At 40.0% G+C, this 21,681-nt stretch overlaps 1 protein-coding gene across 6 annotated transcripts in view; it reads right to left on the minus strand.

Annotated features, from left to right (window-relative positions):
- The window catches only part of RGL1 (ral guanine nucleotide dissociation stimulator like 1), a 147,119-nt gene that overhangs the window by 56,550 nt on the left and 68,888 nt on the right, over positions 1-21,681 (minus strand). For all 6 annotated transcript variants that reach the window (XM_079108019.1, XM_079108018.1, XM_079108021.1 and 3 more), the window contains one exon: positions 14,800-15,008. In XM_079108019.1, the coding sequence (XP_078964145.1) occupies positions 14,800-15,008 (209 nt within the window). The remainder of the gene's footprint in view (positions 1-14,799; positions 15,009-21,681) is intronic.

Here is a 21,681-nt window from a genome sequence, read left to right on the forward strand (position 1 = left end):
GGGCCTTTATTTCTGTTTCCACCCTGGCTCAAATTAGCTTAGACCAATGCGACAGCAACATAACCAGTCTAGTCTCCTGGCTTCTACCCAGCAGCCCTTTAATCTGGTGTCACTGCTCCTTTCAAAACCCTCCCAAGACTCCCATCTGAGAAAAGGCTAAAGTATCCCTCCCACAAGGCCCTAAGTCACCTGCCCAGTAGCTCTGCAGCTGCCTGTCACACTTCCTCCTTACTCGCCCCCTTCTAACCACTGCCCCCTCCTCGCAGCCTGCACTTACTCTGCACCTTCCCACACCTGTGCCTATGGCTGGCCCCCTCAGCCCTCTGGTCTTGGCGCAAATGTTATCTCACTAGGGATTCTGGCTAGGAGGTTGCTAGTAGTTGCTCCTTGTTAGTAGGTTCTGATTGGCCTTTGCAAAAGCACCACATGTTATGTTTTTACTAGTTTCTTAACCTGATTCTGCTTTCATTTCTAAGGGCTTTAAGATAGCTGTGATTATTCAAAATATCTAAAATTAAGTTTAAAAAGTTTTATGATTTTTAAAGCTGAGATAGTGAAGGCATAAGAAGTATGAAAATGCAAAACTCTATACATTGTGAGAAAGGAGACTTCCAGCAGCAAAATGAAATTAAAGAACCTGTGATCCTCTGGAACGTAACGAACCAGGGCAGGGAGGATTATTTGCCCCTGCACCTTTCTTAAGGAGAATTAACGTTTTACAGAAATGAAATAGACTAGCTATGGAATCCAGAATTCTCTAATGTTCATTTGAGAGTCAGTTTTACTAGATTAAGAATGTTTCTTTGATGTTTCTCTGAACCCGCTTATTGGTCTCCATCAAAAGTCAAAGTCAAGTTCAGTTCTTTTACACCAGGGGAGTACATACAGGGTGTATATGAGTGTGTGTTTAATTAACAGCAGTAGAAAGTTGCAAACTTGTCAACAATGTCACCTCAAATTTCTGCAAAGCCTCCCTAGGATTTGAGATCAAAGGCCCAGTCTTTTAAGAAGGTTTACCAATGAGCAACTAACAAAACTTAAAATACAAATCATTGGATGACTTTTGACATGGTTTTCTCTGTTACCACAAGGCAAAAGAAAGATTTATAAATGCCTCCTAAGACACAGCTTTCAACCATTATTTACTGTCACTTAAAAAGTACTAAGAAAATAAAAGAAAACCCCAACTTAATGTCTGACTGATTTCTGATATTTAAACAGGAAAAGAGTATTTCCAGAAGGGATGTATTCTTTAGAGCCCATGTGGGCAGATAAAATGTTTAACATGAGTTTGAAGGGGAGGACCAGGAGCACTTGTGGATCAAAGTAACCCTGAGATAAAGTTGTCCCCAGGGACAGTCTTGCTAGTGGGAGGCCATTCTAGCCCTTGCTCTCCAACAGGAAGGTCTCGGGAGCACCAGGGAGCATGAGGGTGATTCTGAAGAACTTCTCAGGCTCTGCTGGAATCCCGCAAATGGACCAATAATAAGAGCAGTTAACAAGCAGGCACTGTTCTAAGTACTTCATGTGGATTGTTTTATTTGAATCTTACAAATGATCCTATACAGTGATATTATTATTACAATTTTACAGATAAGTAAAATGAGGCCCAGAGAGAGCTTAAGTAATAAATCCTGGCAGACAGTAAGTGAGGCAAGATGGAATCCTGAGTCAAGTTCAAGAGCCTAGCTCTAAGTTACTTTCCTCCTGCACAAGTAAGAAGGTTCTATTATTTATTTATGTTATGTCTCCCTCCACCAAACTGTCTTTGAGGTTGGAAATCTTAAGATGTTCATTCATTCACTAATTAATTCTTTTGCTCATTTGTCCCTCATTCAATGAGGATTTTTTATGAAGTATTATGTTCAGGTATTATTCTAGACATTAAGAAGATAGTAACAGCTGGGCACGATAATCCCAGAGGCTTGGGAGGCTGAGGCAGGAGGATAGCAAGCTCAAAGGCAGCCTCAGCAACTCCGTGAGGCTCTAAGCAACTCTGTGAGACCCTGTTTCACAAAATAAAACATACAAAGACCTGGGGATGTGGCTCAGTGGTAAAGCACCCCTGGAGTCTATCTCCAGAACAAAAAACAAAACAAAACAAAACAAAAAATGTAATAGCAAACAAACCAAAGTCCTTGTTTTCATGGGGCATAGTTGGGTGGGGGTGAAAATAATCTAATCATCAGTTATTCTACACTAAGTCAGACAGTGTAAAGTTCATTCGAGAAAAAGAAAGCAGGGAAAGGTGCCTGGGCATGACAAAAGGTCAGAGGTTGCTCTTTCACATGGGGGATCGGGGAAGGCTCAGTGTGAATGTGACGAATAAACAGCCTCCAGAAGGTGAGGGATGAGCCATGTGGGCGGCTGGGGAAAAGAACCTTCCACCTCAGGAAGAGTCAGGACGAAGGAGCATCAAGCAGGCGGTGAGGAGCGGAGCCGAGTGACAGGAGGTGAGGCATGGAGGAGCAGAGACACATCGAGAGGGTCTGCCAGGCTGCGGCGAGGATGCCGGTCTCACTCTCATCCTGCTTACTGCTGATTCCCCTGCACCCTGCACCCACACAGAGCAGACGATCGGTAAACGTTTGCTAAGTGAATTAATTCACTCGCTACTACCACGAATAAAGAAGGGCTGGGGAGGGGAAAGAAAGGAGGGAGAGGCTGACTGAGGGAGGTGGAAGAACAGAAGGGAGGAAGTAAAGGACCCAGACCCCACATGAAGGGGCAGCTCACGGACCTCTGGGAGTCTTTGCTTTTCTATTAAGCCCCAGACTCGGAACATCTTAGGCATTTTTCTTTAACTGACCCACAAGAATACAGGTCAGGTTTGAGAAAAATGTTCTGAAGTTGACCTTGAGAGAGGAAATGACCTGGGTGGAACAGCCTGCAGGTGTCTGGAACGCCAAGTTAAGGCCAGTGAAGTCTCTGGACCACATCCCATGGATCTGCGAGGGGCTGTTCTTAAGCACTTGAAATAACACCCTTCAAGGCAGGCCCCTCTCCACACAAGTCCCACCTGAGACTCGAGCATGGCTGCCAAGACGATCCTTAGAAAGTCTGGTTCCCATTGTGAAGCCAGCTACTCAAGAGAAGACCAAGGTCAAAGAAAGAAGGCGAAACCTCCTTGTTCTCCCGTGGAAGGGAAGGGACTGAGCAATCCAACAGAGAACCCTGTACTGTGTGCCTGCCCCTGAGATCTGGGTCTCTGGGTAAAGTTTTCCTGTGATTAGAAAAAATCAGAAGACCACAACAAACTGTCCTCCCACACACACTCCAGGCCTTGTTGTGAAGGCTGCCCCCACCCCCTGTCCTTGACCTTCCATTCTCCACAATATCTCAGTAGTACCCCCAAGTCCCTAGCAGGGAGGCAACATTAACAGCAAAAAGTACTTAGCACTTCTGCTCCTGACAGTACAAAGTTCTATAAAGTTTTTCTCAGAAACAGTCCTTTAATCCCAGCCCCAGCCCAGCCTCAACTGTCCGAATTGGAGACCAAAAAAGAATAAAGATTTTAGAGTCACTATTTACCTAAGATCTGGAAAGAACATAGAAGGATGTCCCTTGCTGTAACCTGCTTCTTGTCCACATTTAATTATTGAAGTGCGATGGCTCTCACACCCTTGATCTAAGGTTTCTTTGAGTTCCATACCAAGTCCCTGTCATCCCTTTTTTTCTCTGTCCTGTTTTCTGCACTCGGCGCTTGGTGAACTATTAGTGTCTCCTCCTTCCACTTCTGGCTCCTTAGAGTTCTAAGCCACCAACTGCACATTTGCTCACAGGCATGCTACAGTGGTGACAAAGGACACAGAAGAAACAGGGTTGACCAAGTGGCCGCCACACACTGTTAGTTAATGAGCCTAGATTCTTCAAGTCTAAGATGAGCCGATGCCTTATTAACAGATCAATCCGAGCCTGTGGCCGAGTTCTCCCCGACCACAAAGCGAAGGCATCGCAGAACTCAAGAATCTTAGGAAGCATATGTTGTAAAACCAAATAACAACGAATATGAGTTTGGTGTCATTTTAAAAACTACTTCTCCCCCCTACGCGTACAAAAACTCAATACAGCATCAATTTATCTAAATTGGTATTTACTGGAAACTTTAGAAGAGGCCAAAGGCAAAAGAACTGTGTTTCCCAGGACTGGGGCCCTGAAAAATGAAGGTCAAAAAAAAAAGTCAAACAAGAGAAAAGTGATAAGAACAACATAATATTAACTCCTACAGCCCATCCTTTTTCCTTGTAAAGATTCAGAGACACTGTTCTTAAAACCATTAATTTGCTTTAATAAAACATTTAAATGTACTATAATTTAATGAAATTCATTAATTTACTTTTCAGAAGCACACCTAAGATTTTTGCTCCAATTATAAGGTAGGCACAGTACCTTCCTCTGATGCACAGTAGCTACCTACATGTCCCCTATCACCCATCCTAGGGACCCTTTGCCTAGAGCATCATAAACCAGGGTCTTGGATGAAATTACAGAAGCCTGGGCATCCCCTAAATTGTATGCAAGTTTTTAAAATAGAAAAACAAATTAATTTATGAATAGGACCATGTATTTACAAAGGTACAGATAAAAATATCTAACACATATATGGCAAAAAGTTCAACTTCAGCAATCAGAAATATGTATGCAAATTTTTGTGATGTGTTTTTTATTTCTATAGAGGAGGTCTATAATTTTTAGCAGACATTTTTTTTTTTTTTTTTTTTTTTTTTTGGTCCAAGGATTGAACTCAGAGGGTCTCTACCACTGAGCAACATCCCCAGCCCTTTTTATTTTTTATTTTGAGAAAGGGTCATGCTAAGTTGCTTAGAGTCTCCCTGAATTGTTGAGGCTGGCCTCAAACTTGCAAACTGCCTCAGTCTCCTGAGTTGCTGGGATTATAGGCATGCAGCACCATGCCTGGCGTTAGCAGACTCTTAAAGGGGGTTAAAATTAATTCCTTCCACCAACTGCTAGAAAATGATCAAAATCGCTGCTTTAGATTATCATAGCTGAATTCAAAATTTTTCAATTGCCACTCAATATACACACATTGTAGTTTCTAAACATAAGCATACTTTTTAAAAACCTGCTGGGCAATTGGGTAGTCCTCTCGAAGAAAGGATAACTGCAAGTCCTACTCCCTTTACAAATGAAAAACCAAGCAGTGCTGCTTTGTAGAAACACTTTCATCTCTTAGGTCTTACAAATCCCATTTCAGAAAAAGAGAGCCAGCCTGGGTGTGGTCTGGGGTGACACTTTTGACAGCATCCCTGCAACACCTACTGTGCCTAAACGGTCACCACCCTCCCAGGAAACACAGTTCTGCAGCCACCACGTGTTCCCATACAGAATTCCCATGGTGCTGCTGGCTGGGAGTCAGGTCCACTTGGGAAAAATAGTTACCAAAGACAACCAATCCAGCAGGGAAGGGAACTTATTTCCATTTTCCCTCATGTGATTATGGTTGGATGTAATTCTAAAACAGTACCAGATTAACGTTTTCTGGTTAACCCAGAGCAACTGGCAGAGTTACAGGGAGAAAAGGATAACAATAGCAATGCTCGTCCCACCGAGGCTGGGCAGTTTGTTTCCAGCGATGCTTCCTGGAGCTGAGCATCTGGCCACGGGTGAGCGGGCACAAGGGCCTGAGCAGAACAAGCGCGAAGGTAAGCGCTGACCTTTGGCATCTTTGAGCCCATGAGCACTAGACTTTAGAGTCAATCTCCCTGACAAGAATTCCTTGTTTCTTATCTGTTGCCGCTATAACAAATTACCACAAACTTAGGGCCTTCAAACAAATGTACTATTATATAGGCACACAGGTCAGAAGTCCAACACAGGTCTCAATGAGCTGAAGCTGACCACAGGGCTTTCTAGAAGTTCTAGAAAAAAATGCGATTATTGCCCTTTCTAGCTTTTTGGAGCTGCCTGTATTCCTCAGCCCCTGGCCCCCTTGCTCCATCTTCAAAGTCAGCACTGTAGCGTCTGATCCAGGTCCCAGCCTCACATCTAATTCCCTGACTCTCTTCTGCCTCCATCTTCCACATTTAAGGACCTTGTGATTACACTGTGATTACCTGGATAATACAAGATAAACTTCATTTAAAAAATATTTTTAGTTGAGACTGGACACAATACCATTATTTTTTATTTGTTTTTATGTGGTGCTGAGGATGGAACCCAGTGCCTCGTGTGTGAGGCAAGTGCTCCACCACTAAGCTACAGCCCCAGACCTCTCCTTATTTTTAAGTCAATCGATTCACTGTAATTTCATCTGTAACCTCAATTCCCTTTGCTATGTAACTGAACACATTCACAGCATCCAAGGATTAGCATGGGGACATTTTTGGGGTGGGTGTTATTGTTTGGTCTGCCATAGAAATATGCATAAACTATTATAAATGTTTTATCTTCTAAGAGTTTCTGAGCTAAACAGTCCTCCACCTGATAAGGCACAAACCAGCAAGAACATGGGACTTTTCAGGCTCTCTAAGAGTTTATAATGCTCTTTTCTATTTTATAAGCATTTTGGGTCCCAAAGTTTCTCACAGTCCTTGTGAATAATCCTCTCCTTTCATATAGCAGCCAGTAGCTTCATCTCCCTCAAGACATATCTGAATCTAGATTATCTTCTGAAACCTGCTTTAAAAAAAAATAATCACATAACATATCCAAGGGTTTTCTTTTTGCCAAAGGGGGCCAGTAACACTCAGACCTAGAGAAAATCTATTTGAACTCATCCACTATAACAAAAATCTTGAGAAATGGCCTTCATTTACTAAGAAATTCTCACCCTAGTCAGGATATCCAGGATGTCTGTATTTTAAGCTGAAAGGAAACAAAGCAATGTGAAGATATCCTGAAAGCTTTCCCGCTAAATAAATGGGATGAGCATCCTGGAGCCAAATGACCAATAAATCTCAATTTTTTCATGAACTTTAAGATAAAAGACTCATGAGTAACCCACTCTCCTTGTTTCCATTTGGCCCTGCAAGGACTTAGGGAAGGGAGTTACTAAAATTAATAGAGAATGGTATAGCACTATTTTGAAAAACTTTCCTATATAAACAATGGAAGTTAGTCATTAATAAACAACTCTTAGAACAAGCAAAAGCATAGAAAATCACATTTTGTGAGTGTTAACACTATGAGAGACCAACATCAGAGGTGCCTTAATGTCACCAAAATAGGATGCTGTGAGATTCTCCAAATGGGTTCAGTTTCTGCTAATAACTCCCTTGCCCTGGACCTGGAAGAGCAGAGGAAGGTATTAGAAATCTTCCCTCCTTCTAAAAGAAAGTAAGAGAATCTGCTCTCAGCATGCCAGCATGCATCTAGGTATATTTGGCAAATACGTAGTCTAATTCCAGCACTAACTAAAAAACTTAATTATTCTTAAGTGAGTTTAACAAAAAGTAATTTGGAACATGTTATATGCATCTCAAAAATGCATACCCTGCTTCTCATGCTAAGAAAGCATTTGAGAACAGAATGGGTTTGTATTATGTGCTTTTTACAGAAAGCTCACTACTACTGCTTCCTAGCTCCCTAGGGGGAGAAAAGCTCTTAATAAAAATGCACATGCAGTCCTCACAGCTTTGACAGTGACAGCACAGGCTACAGACTGCTTTCTATTTGTCTCTCCCATTAAATGTAGGCAGAGGCTGGGTAATGCCTATTGTTGTATCTTCTAAAGCACCTGCTCATAAAAGGAATGCACAATAGCCATTATTTATTTGAGACAAATAATGCCTAAGAACCTACTGCAGGTTCCTATTGGAGGACAGAGCAGTGAAGAAGACAGACATGGTCTTTGAGTATAGGAGACAGTCAAGAAAGAATAAAGCGATTTCAAACAATGATAATACCAGGAAGAAAGAAAATCAGGTAAGGGGACTCTTAAGCATTTCATAGTTTCCAGTCCTACAGTAAGAACTGTACCTCTAGTCTCAAGATTAAACCTGGCAATAACCCTCTAAATTAGGTGCCATTTTACATTCTCATTTTATATATAAGGAAACTGAAGCTAATAAAATGAATTAACTTGGTTAATGCTGTACAGCAAATAGGGAGTATCAGTCAGCTTTCCACCACTATAACAAATACTCAAGATAAGGCGTTTATATAGAGAAAAGATTTATTTTGGCTCACAGCTTTGGAGGTTCCAGTCCGTGAGTGGTTGGCCCCATTGCTTTTGGGCCTGTGGTGAGGCAGCACATCACAGGAGGCACACAGGGCAAGCAAAACTGCTCACCTCATGCCCAGGAGCAAATGAGAGAGGGGTGGGCAACCGAGGTCCCCATCCTCTTTGAGGGCACACCCAAAATGACCACAAGACCTCCCACTAGGCCCCACTTGTTAAAGGTTCCACCTTCTAAAAGTATCCCCTGAGGATCAAACCTTTACCAAAGGGAACTTTGGGGAACCCTTGTAATCTGAACTACTGCAGACTGCAAAAGGAGAGTCAAATTCATTTTCTCACTCCTTTGCCCACACTCTTAACCATTTCACTCTATGCCTAACACATGAATCTCATGACAAAAAGGCAGGAAAGTTGCTTTCACCATAAAGTATCTCAAAACTCTGAAAGAAAAAAGAAGCAGATTTAGCACTTATGAGAAAGTCCTGGGAAGTAAATAAAATTGTTCCAAGCTATATATTTTATCAACTCCTCTCTGTGCTGTGGAAGAACTGGCTTCACTAGCAAGGGCAGCTGGGTTCTTACTGGTATGTGGTCTTTTGCATATGGAAGCCCTACCACCCCAGGTGGCATTTAAGATCAGGACTTCAGACTTGCAGAATCTATCCAGGTTTCCTCATTGCTGTCTCCCACCTCTTCAAGAGAGCCACTTGGGTGAGTGCTCATGGAGGTCCTGAACCCCATTAACACACAGAAACACTCCAGAAACACAGATACCAGTGACCTTTGTGGCCCATGGTATATCTAATCACCTAATATCACTAGCTACCGTGCAGTTCAGTTTGTTAAAGCTCTTCAAAATGTCCTCTCAGTTATCTGTAATGGAATCCAGCTCTCACATACCAGGGGCTATATCAATCTTAATTACATACATTTATCTGCATGTGTTTTTTTTTCCATGTTACTCTCTCCCATCAGCCACTATTGCATACCCGGCACACGCTACCATTGAGCGACAAAGATAAAGAAAACTAAGAGGAGTTCCTAAGTCATTCCTTCCTTTCAAAATGGCCTTTCCAAACAATGGGGGTGAGATGGTTCCCTTGGACAAGCTTCTGAGTCACAAAGGGGGAGTTTTCCATTCCAGCTCTGCCACTTAGTGATTGAATGTTCCCGGGCCACCACTTCTCATATGTGACATGAGGTTGTAATGAGTAAACTCAATGGGATAAAGTCTGTGAAAACACATGCAAGCCATCAAGGAAGGAGAGATCAGTTCAAAGACCTACTGAATTAGCTTTTCTGGGACACTGACTAGCAAATTCAAGTTAGATCATGATCTTAAAACACAGGTGTACAAATGGTGCCCGCCTTTCACATCCCCAAGAGTCCTCCACTGGGAGGATTCACTTGAAGTGGATAATTCAGACCGTTACTTGGGTTCCTTCCACCCTGTGGCCTGTGTGCTGTAGGTGGCCTGGCCAAAGTATCTGGAGACGACCCTACTCTGATTGATGGCACTCTGCTGACTTTCACTCAGAGAGAGACTGTTGGAGAAATAGCCCAAAAGTTAGCTACTGTGACAGCCAGCTGAAGAAAAATCTGGATAGCTACATAGATGCTTCTTGGTTCTCAGTGAGGATCCCTAGCTCAAGTGGAATTCTGCCTACATTTGAGGTTGGACATTTTCAGTGGTGTCTGACTTCTTCCTTCACTTTTTTAAACGGCACAGTGGGAAGAACAGAATAGTAGAGTTTATGCTTGAAGTTAGAGAAAATAAACTCTCAAAGCCCCAATACAAACAGCTAACCCATGATTCAATAACTTTCTCTTGGGCTAAAAGGAAGCCAGTGCGACCTAGAATTAACTCTGAGCCATGGTGAGAAGCACAGCAGAGAGGACCCTTGTGAAACGCTGAACACCCCAAGGAAGGGACAAAGTAAACACACAGAATTAGCCCTACATGACTTCAAACCGCTATCTATTGGTCAATCACAAAGGCTCATATTAGCAGAAAGAAAAACTATAAAAAGATAAAAAAGAAACCCCAGAAAGCAAACAGTTCCATACAAAAGGCCACTATTGGAAGTCTTAAGGGAAATTAAAGTTTGACTTCAAATAAGCTGTTCTCTAGTGGGAAATGAATCCGGCCACTCCTGTCCTCAATCTACTGCTGACTGGCTATTACAGGATTAGCACATGCTGTCATAACTTCTCAGTATTAATTTCACAGAAGGTAAGCAATACACTATTAGGAAACCAAAGAAAGAACTTTTAAAAATTGTATCAGAGACCCACAAATAAGTCTACCACAATCTATTAACATGAAATAATATTTCAAGTGCTTTTTTTCAGAATAGGCAAGTTTGTATAATGTAATTACTTCCACCTAATTACAGACATTAAAAGTCTCAACGACAAGTTTAGGAACACAGTGTTTCACAGAATGCACATTTTAGTTAAATTCAATTAAGACTGAAGCCTGGTCACAAGATCTAAGCATGAGTGGGAAATGGAGTGAGGAAGAAATATTTCTGTTGAGGTTTGGACATACATGGACAAATCTAAATTTCTGCAGAGAAAGCAAAATAAATGGAATTGATTTCTCTGAACTTTGGTACCTTGTTTCATGTGTAGAACATGTTAGAGCTTCACTTTACACGGTGGTGAGTGGTTCTCTACTTGCTCTACGAGGGCAAGCCTTATCTTTTGCAGTAAAGTATTTAGTACTGAGGAGGGGTGGATCCAGGTTTTATGGGATTAGCATATATAATTTGAGGGATCCTCTCAAAGAAAAAGAATACAAAATTCAAAACAGAAAATTATCCAGAACCCTCTGGAGGTTCACCCTACAAGTGAGAGGCCCTGAAGGTTAAGTACCCACAGCTTCACAGTAAGTCCACCTCTGAACTACCTCAGAGTAAAACCACATCTTACATTTCTGAGTTGCACCTGCATGGTGTCTTGCAGAGTGCTGGGCATCCCACAGGTACTCAGTACTTATTATTTTACCCATATCAGAAGCAAACAAAGGATTTAACCACGAGATTAAATTCAAAGTCAAGTTTTGGCCCACGCAAATGGTACAAAATAAATCTTAACTGTTCACTTTATTATATCTTAAATGATAGCTTGAATTAAATGCACTCTGAATTCATCTTGATTCTGTTATTTAATAATTGTCATCCAGTCAGGATTTTAAAAATTAAAAAAAAGTCCGTCCACCGTAAGAGGAGAACAAAGAAAATATTTTTTTAAATCCTCAAATAAAAGTTGGAGGTCCACAAGTCAAGACTAAACGCTCTGGTTCCTGTGTCCGCTATTTAGGGTGAACAGATGGGACTTACGTGTATTCCTTTACACTGTGGACATCTGTGGCCTATTATCAGTGGTGTTACCTCCTAAATAGAAGGGGTTCCCAACTCCAAAGTAAACTTGAAGCTTTTTATATTTTGAGCTATTTCCTCATACTTCCTGCCAACAGTTAGCATACTGCATCTCTTTATAAAAATGAAATACCAAAAAGAGAAAATTCACACAATTCAATTTCTACTTATACAGTAAACTATGATAAAAATGACTCACCAATCACATACATTTATACTCCAAGTTTAATTTTTTTTGCAGAGGGGATGGAACTGGGGATTTAACCCAGGGGTGCTTTACCACTGAGCTACATCCACAGCCCTTTTTGTGTTTTAAGTTGCTGAGGCTAGTCTTGAACTTGTGATTCTCCTCCCTCTGCCTTCCAAGTCACTAGAATTTTAGACATGTGCCATCAGGCCCAGCTTAGGCTTAATATTTTGTTATGTTTTTACACACAAAAAACTAGAAACTTCCTATTTGTGTGTCTGAATATGACCACATGAATAACCATCAACTAAAATTATATGAAGACATGAATAACTATCGATACCAGTAATTTCAATCTGTATGCATGTATAAGGAAACTACTGGTATAGTTTGGATCTTAAATGTTCCCAAAAAACCTATTTGTTAAAGTCTTGATTTCAGGGTAGAGCCCTTGGGAGGTGGTGGAGCCTTTAAGAGGCGGGCCTAGTCGTGAGGGCATTAGGTCATGGGGGTATATGCTTTTGAGGCTCAGAGGGACCCCATCCATTCTACTTCCTCTCTTTGCTCCCTGGCCAGGAGGGGAGCAGTTTGCTCCACTGTACATCCTCACCATGATGCACTGACTTGCCACAGGCCTAAAAGCAAGAAGACTCACCAACAAGGGACTATAACCTCCAAAATTTGAGCCAAAATAAACTTTTCTCTTTATAAGTTGATTTTCTCAGGTATTTGTTACAGTGATGGAAAGCTAACACACTACTTTGAGAAAAAGCCCAAAGTTATCACTAATCTTATTTATGTTGGAGGAGAACCTGATTATTATAGGTCTTTTTGAAGACTGACAGATATAATTATGTTTAATGTCTTCATAAAAAGAATATTGTTAAACAACTTCTAAAGCCAAGAAACAAATGAGCAAAAAACATTTCTAACATAATGATAAATGAAAAACATTGCTTAATATACAAAAATTTATAATTAGATGATCAATAATTAGGTGAAAATAGTCCAAAATAAAAAAGAAAAGAGCTATGAAAACACAGTTTACAGGAAAAAAACAAAACAAAAACAAATGGTCAATAAATATTTTTAAAGATGCCAAATTCTACTCATAAATGTAAGAGGGACATTTATGAGCTACCATTTGCAATGAACAGATCACGGTAAATATGGCCTCAAAGGCAGACATGAAAATACCCACAGCTGGAGATGTGTGGGAAAGTGAGGATCTCCGTAGACAGGAGAGGGGCTGGGGGCAGCCTCTGGAGGGCAAGCTAGCAATACCTTTAGAACATTTTTTTAATTTTTTTTTTTTTTTTTTTAGTTGTAGATGGACACAAGGCCTTTTATTTTATTTATTTATTTTTATGTGGTGCTGAGGCTTGAACCCTGGGCCTCACAGGTGCTGAGCAAGTGCTTTACCAGCACTTGCTACAGTTTCAGCCCTCCTTTCGAATATTTAAATGCTGATATATTGTACCCGTAAGTCACCCTTCTATGAAATTGCTCCATAGAATTTTCAAACAACTACTCAGAAATAAATATTCAAAGATGTCCTTGCAGCACTGTTAACAAAATGTAAAAACAAATTTAAAAAATGAAGAAAGCTTAAATAAAATATTCAATCAATAAAATGTTCCATTCAATAAATACTATAAAGTCACTAGAAAGATTATGGTAGGTCCATCCATATGTGCTTATTATGAAATAACAACTCACATTTCTTAAACTTTGAACATGCTAGCCACTCTCATTAGCCTTTTACATGTTAACACACTTAGTAAGAATATCTCCAAGATGTGTAGATAAGTAAAAAAACAGAAACTGCAGGTCAGATTATGTACTGTGACTCTGTCTATATCATATGTATACTGTATATGAGAGCAAATACATATATCTCCAGAAAAACCTGGGAAGAACACAAAAGGAAGGGTTTACAGTAATTACTACAGAGACGGGACTAGGAAACCTTTTTTTTTTTTTTTTTTTTTTGCGGTGCTGGGGATTGAACCCAGGGCCTTGTGCTTGCAAGGCAAGCACTCTACCAACTGAGCTATCTCCCCAGCCTGGGACTAGGAAATTTAAAGAAAATTTTTTACTTTTTATTTTTATAATTTTCTGAATTGTTTGAACTTTTCATTATATACATGGATTACTTCTATTTTTAGATTGTTAATGTACATTATCTGTCTAGTTAGATTACAGTCTGATTTTCTTCTTCCTACTCCTACAAAACCTAACCAATGTTATTTGGGGAAAAAAGAAGACATATGAGAAAAATTTTAATATTTCTTGTTATGATCATCTATAGTATAAGAATTTTTAACATTTTCAACAGGAATACAAGTTACTTTTCAAATAAAAATTCTAATTAATAAATATCAATACTCAACAAGCCCAACAAAAACACCCTATCTCATTTCCTTCCTGGGCAGGAAATCCCAGAATATAAAGATTTGAATGAGGATTCTCCGAATTCTGAAACAATTGTTTGGCTGACAGTTTTCTTTCTCCCAGTGTCAAGTCAATTTAATGATTTTTTAGAAAATGACCAAATTTAGTTATAAATGAAACAAAAATGGGGGTAATATAGATTATCCATGCGTGAGTCACAGAGTGCACTGCTGTCTCACACGTGGACCTTACCAACACGGATGGAGGCCACTTACATGCACACCCCTGAAGCAGCTAACGCATGGTGACTGGGACAGTTATTATCATTCTCACAGCCGCCACTCACCAGCTGCTTCCTAGGGGTCTCAGACTGAGCTCCACACTTCATACATATGAGCACATGTATTCCCAAAACAGTAAGATTCGTGGTCAGTTGATTACTTATTGGAATTACACAAAAACTAAAAACTAATCTGGGTAAAATTAGAAATTGAGGGTGGTAAATGGTAATTGAAGATAATTAAAGAGCTGAATCTAGATGTGTGGGAACCAGATCATGTAAGTGGCTCCCGATCACCTTCATGACGTTTGCTCCACAGGTTGTCCCTCCAGGGCCTCCCTCATACCCGCCTCTCAGCATGCCAAGTGCAGGTGACTCTCAGCCTCTGCTGCAGCCCCCACCCGAAGCTCCTCACCTGTCCAGCAGCAATTCCAGCACTTCTTTCGTGGAGGCAAAGCCTCTGTACGTTGACAGGAAGATGCTGATATAGGTAAAGTCATTGTCCCCAAAAGCTGTCAGCAGGTTCTCCACAAGCTTCTCCAAGGTGCCAGCTTTTATGGTCCTGATCTTACACGTCTCATACTGACTGACTGTATGTCCTGGAGGCAGCTGGTCCCCTTCAACCTGTATGAGAAATTAATGATTACCACCAGGAGAAATGACTCCCTGAGGTGAAACTGAAAACAGTGAAACGGTTAAAGCCACAGCCTGTCCCCTTCTCCTTGCTCTTCTTCAGTTTCCCTATAAGTTAAGTAAGACGACGCTCTCTTGGGTAGTGGTTTGTGGGGGCAGGCAGTGATGAGGGTGGAGGGTGAGTGTGTGGGGTCCCTTCCTCTAAAGACCTGCAGGTATTACTTCACAGGGGTTATGCTTGCTTTCACTTTCTCCCCTATCAAGAACTAGGTCCTGGTATATTTTATTGAAGACGTTTTCTACGACTCCAGGACTGAGTTTAGCAAATGTTATCATTCATTCCCTTTATACTGTTCTGAGGTGAGTATTCAAACTTATTCTTAAAGACAGCTCCTACAGTGGTGGGTCAGAGTCAACTCACACTGGTTCTGAAGAGCTCATTGTTAAATTTTTAGAATTTGCATGAGCCAGTTGACATCATGTTGACAGTTTTTAAAAAATCAGCCATGATAGGGGTGGGTTCTCTGTGGAAATCTATGGAGATCTGACTGATCTCACGTTCTTCAATCCACCAAAGGCAACATACATACGTTCTGGTTTAATATCATTGGCAATTAGTAAGGTTGGCCAAGACAGCTCTGGGCTCATCTTGGGGGAGGGATGCAAAGTGTAGGTGAGTGCATAAGCGTTGCCTTCTGGAGACTTTGGAAAACATTTACCTATGAGAAGTAGCTGTCGTGTGAGAATGAATCTATAAATAAGATTGGTAGATATAACTTTACATTGGCACACATAAACCATTTTATGTTGATTGGTGATAAAATCTGAAAGCTTAAAAACTGCATATAAAGGGAGATAATTATACTGAAAAAAATGTACGTGCACTTTGCATTCTACAATAAATCTATGCCTAGGCATATTATGTAGACACACAATTTGCAGTTTAATTTGTCCTTCATAAGCACTAAGGATTCTGTCTTACCAAGAAGAGTTCTGTAGTGAATCTTTTTCTAAAGCAAATAATTATCCTAAGTGATGCGAACAATGACAAACTTATCTGAATCATAAGTTGAATTGCTTTGTAGCATATTTTCCTAATTGCAATAATCAGACAAGTAAAAATTCAAGAGAAAAATTAAAGAGAAAGAAAGAAAAAAAAAAAAAAAAGAGAGAGAAACGCATACCCAATGATGGTAACTGCGCTAAGTGAGGAGCATGTTTTCTTTTCCTTCACCTGACCTGCCATAAGTTAAACTACAGGGAGGAAATAGACTAAGGGATTGCTTCCAGAAAGATCTAACTGGTGGCAACTGCTTTCAGAGGGGGTTAGGATAGCTTAATGTCATCATCTCTAACTGCTAATAGGAATTAATACCAAGACTCCAGCTATGTGATGGATAGGCTTTATTTCTTAATTTAATCTGTATACGTTTTCTAAGAGGGACCTGGTTCAGGACATACCAAATGTTTCTTTAGACCTCTTAGGACTGTTGACTCAAATCAAGGACTAATAACTGTTCTTTATCACTCTATATTAGTTTTAGAACAAGTCTAGTAGTGCCCATCTGTTTCCCAGAAGCCCCAGTTAACTTAAACCAGAAACAATGAGTAAAAAAGATATATGGTTTCAAACTCTAATTACATTTTTAATTACTTGGTGCAGTGTTGCTTTAAGTGTGTCTGTAAAAATGCTAGTTCCCAAAAAAGAAGGTCCTGTGGTCAAGTTTGAAGATGATAGAGTTCAATAAAGTCAAAGACATGTCTTTACTGTAGAATTTCTTAAAGTCTTTATTATGCCAACATGTGTTATTAAATTCCGAGAGAGGGACATGGTATACAACATTTCCAAATGGATTTCCCTTTATTCTCAGAACATCTTGCAGAACTTTGAGGGGAACATACTTTAGAAAATGTTGGCTTTCTAAATTACAGCGATGCCTTTAAAACCTAATTCATATTTACCACTTCTCAATTTAAAAAAAGAAAAATAAAGACATTATAAAATTTAATTTTTTTATCCTTAGCTTACCTTGTGATAATAGCAGAGTGCCCTTTACCAAACAATTCTGTAATTTGATGATCCTTATTTTGCTTAAAATGAAAACTCTGCTTTAAAACTAAATCTTTCTTATTGAAAGTAATGACTATTTAAAAGAAGTAATTTTTCACTGAGAATTGATGTGGCCAAAAATTCAAACAGAGAAAAATGCCTGTCAAAGGACCTGATGAAGTGGGTCCCTTTTCCTGCCAGAAAGTGGATTTGGCAGGAAACCAAGGCTCTCCCTTGGGAATGGAATTATGTTTCTCATTAACCCAGTCTCTTCCTTTCAGCCCTTCTTTAACTTTAAAAAAAATTTTTTTTACAATATGCAATCCTGATTCCCCTTGGTCCCTTTAGCAATTTTTGCTACTCAGTATTTGGCATCTGTACATTAGCAAGAACCATATTTGATGTAAAAGAAAATACTTTTAATATTTAAATTTTTAAAAATCTTTCTCTGAGTACAATGAGTAAGCATCAATGACAATATCATGAAATAAGATATGGAATTTCTCTGGTGCCTGAAATCATTTCACAAAAATTAACAATGCATGTTAAGATATCAGAGCTTTTGCTTAATGTCATTTTCTATAGAATTGCTTGGTACTCTAATGTCCACTTGCTATAAGATCAGGTTTTCCAAGATGACTTTCAATTTACCAGCACTCAAAAAGAATATATTTTTACAAAACAATAACTTAAAATTGTCTGCTTACTACTATTTTGAAATGAAACTGTACAGAAGTGAAACACACACACACACCCTATACCCTATGGCCAGACTAGAGAAACTAAAATGTTAAAGTTCCATTGTTGCAGCAAAATATCCAATAGGTCTATAATCCTTTTAAGAGACTTCAGGACCTGTTTTGTTTGTACTATCTTAATAACGCTGAATTGAAGTTTAAAAGAAAAGGGGCGGAACCCTTGGCAGACAAGTTTTTAATAACTCAGACTTATAAAGCAAGACATGGAGGGCTGAGCCTGCCCTGTGGGTTAGCACGCTAACAGGAAACAGCTCAATCTGGATTTAATCAGAGACCATCGCTTTACTGACAAGATCATGATACCAAGGCCACAAAAACGCTTCATGTTGGTTTTCTTGGTCAATCTTTCTGCCATTAGAATTCAGCCTTTTCTAAGAAGGGATATCTAACTCCGATGGGATAAACAGCTACAATTCTGCCTAAATGTCCCTAGCTGTGGACTTTCTGTAATCATCAACATTGGCATAAGGAGGAAAGAAGAAAGAGTGTAAAAGATGAAACACGGCATATTTCAACTCTGTTTCTAGTCATGGAGCAATATACTCTTTCACTTTCTAAAGCAAACTATTAATAACGTGGGTTCTAATTTGGGGGGAATATTCTCCAATCAAAATAATACTTGAATCATCAGATACTTTAATAGGGAATGTGTAAGTAAGCAGCCTCCTTATACTGGAGGCAGTAGGGAATCCTTATCTAAGCCATCCTCAGTCCCGGTACATTGGTCCTCAAGCAAACTGGCCTGCAGCAAGGTTTTGGAGACCTTGAAGAAGGGACACACTGTTATCCCAACGTTCATCCCAAACACCAAGAATAAATGTGACGCTCTTTCAGCTGCTCTACAACCACTGTCTAGCAACAAGAAACCAGCATGTACACGGAATTCCACCAGCTGACGCAGATAAGCTCTGCTCATTTCTCCATATTAACCAAACACTATACTAAATCTCCTTGCCAAATCAAAAAAAAAAAAAAAAAATTCATTCTCTAATAGAAATCAGGTATGCCAAGACACACAGCAGAGCCTTATAGGGAGGCCAACGCATCTGAGTATGGAGTATTCACATATTGGGCATTCAGAGATGTAAGGCAAAGTCTGAAAAATTCTAGCCAGTGATGTCAAATTCAGCATATGCTTCAACACTGAATATCTACTTTGGGCACTGATTCACTTTTTTTGCTGAGTGAAATTTAAATTTCAGATAAATGACAAATACTTGAAATTTTATATATATATATATATTTAAATATATATATATACATATAAATACATATATATATTTATAAAATGTATGCATGCAGTATTTGGGACCTACTCATGGTACTAAAAGACTATTTGTAATTTATCAGAATTTCAAATGCAAACATGTATCATATGTGTTTGTATGTATGTGTGTGTGCATGCGTGTTTGTACACTTATTTATGGAGTATGGTATTATAATTTGATACTTGTATACAGTTGGTAATGAACAAATCAGGATAACTGGCATTTCGCTCTCCTCAAATATTACCATTTCTATGTGTTGGGATCAAAGTTCTTTTCCAGTTATTTTGAAATGTACAATTAAATGTTATACTTTACAGTTGCCCTATTGTGCAACACTAAAACTACTTTGATCCCCCTACTGTGTTTTCATACACATTATCCAACTTCTCACTATTCTCTTTTCCCACCTCTCCCAAGCCCCTTAGGAACCTCTGTCCTTCTAAGTGACCAACTCTTTGAACTTGCACAAATGTGTGAGAACATGTGGTATTTGTTTTTCCACGCCTGATTTATTTCGTTTAACATAGTATCATCCCATTCCATCCATGTTGCCATAAATGACAGGATTTTTCTTTTTAATGGTTAAATGATATTCCTTTGTGTATATATGCCATATTTTTAAAAAATCCATGGTTGATTTCATATCTTGGCTATTATGAATAACGCTATAATAAACAGGGAAGTTCAGGTATTTCCTGGATATAATGCTTTGGTTTCCTTTGGATATATGTCCAGTAATGGAATTGCTTGATCACACCATGATTCTATTCTCAGTTTTTTGAGGCTCCTCCATACTGTTTGTGTATTCTATATCTTTATTTGGTAAATCTGGCAACACCATGTAGTTGCATACAGAGGGTACAGAATGTGTCTCTTTCATCTCTCCATCTACTTATTCAGCCACACCTGAACTAGACACACTATGTGCTAAGCACTGAGCGAGGCACTAAAGCCATACAGGTAGAGGGAAGGCAGTGACAACGCCACATCATTCACGTTGAGAGACCACTGGAACCACAGAGGTAGAGAGTTGCGACACCTATCCTCACCCATCGTTAGGGGCAGGGTTGATGCTCCTACAACTAAAGACTGATTAATAAGAGAAAAGTATAAGTGATTTATTTAATCAAAGTTTTATATGACACAAGAGCCTTTGGAAATGAAGACTCAAGGACCCAGGGAAAACTGTCCTTTTTCATGCTTGGTTGAATAAAGCCTGGGTAGCCACGGAGAAAGGATGTGACCCAAGTAACAGCCTAGGGTGAAACCCGGCAAGGCCTGCCTGTTCAGTTTCTTCCGGTGTCTCTGTGTAGCATTCCTGCTCCCTGGCAGAGCACGGGACCCCTTCTGGAATGAGGGTCTCATGACGTAGCATCAGACAACACAGGTGTAAGAATTTCTTCAAAACCAACTCTTAACAGAAAGGTGGGGAAGTTTAGAGTAGTCTTTCCAGGTTTTATGCTAGCTCTATGGGAGAGGCGTTCTGGTTTCTGGGGTCTTCCTGGGAGCATAAAGGGGCACAGGAGAAGAAAGGCAGGAGAAGGTCGGGAAGACCAGGCTTCTCAGCCCCTTTTCTTCATTTCTGAGTACTCAGCATGCCAAAATGCTATACTTGGGGTTTGGTTTTCTGAACCCCAACATAATACAATGTGGAAGTAAAATGACGGAGAGAAAGAGGAAGGACACCCAGAAGCACCAAGAGGGACCCAGCGAGGACGCATCAGCAAAGGCCTGAGTAGGGTGTATTCTGTTTCCAATGGGAATTAGCAGTGTTGGCCAGGGCAGAGCAGGAAAAGGGCCCCCATAACAAGTCATCAAGAAGAAAGAAGGGTGAAGGGGAAGACGGGGCTGCAGGGGCCATATGACAAAGGGCTCATGATGCTTGGCTAGAGAGTCAACAGAGGCCTAGAGATTATGGTGGACTCGGGCTGCAAGCTAAGGACACGGGAAGACAGCAATGAGGTGTTGAGTATGCTCAGAGAAATCAGCATAGAGGATAGAGTTCATGTGGGACAGCGGAAGGTTAGGAAACCATTAGAGAAGTTGCTGATATTCCAGATGAGCAACTGTACAACGGAATTAAAGAGGAGAGGCTCATTGTAGGGTCACATTTAAGAAGCGTTCAGAAAGAAAAATGTCAAGACTTGGTGACTCATTATAGGATGTAGAGGTAAAAGAAAAAGAAAAAGAAAGAATCATGGATCTTTACCTGATTTCTAATGTGGGTGACGGGAAGCATGTGGTATTACCTTATGTGATGGTTTGGAGATGAGTTGTTCCTCCAAAAACTTATATGTTAGACAATGCAAGGATATTTAGGATAGATGATTAGATTATGAGAGTTAGGGCCTAATCAGCAGATTAATCCATTTGATTGATAATTTTGAAATTTGAAATAATAATTTGAATAACTACCAACAGGTGAGGCATGGCTAGAGAAAGTAGGTCACTGGAGGCATGTCTTTGGGCATTATATATTGTCCTGGCCCCTCACTAGCTAGCATATTCTCTCTTTCTCTCTCTCTTTCTCTATCCCTCCCTCCCTCCCTGTCCCTCTCTCCCTCTCCTTGTCCCTTCCTCCCTCTTTT

Source organism: Sciurus vulgaris (assembly GCF_902686455.1).
Source record: "Sciurus vulgaris genome assembly, chromosome: 12".
NCBI lineage: Eukaryota > Metazoa > Chordata > Mammalia > Rodentia > Sciuridae > Sciurus > Sciurus vulgaris.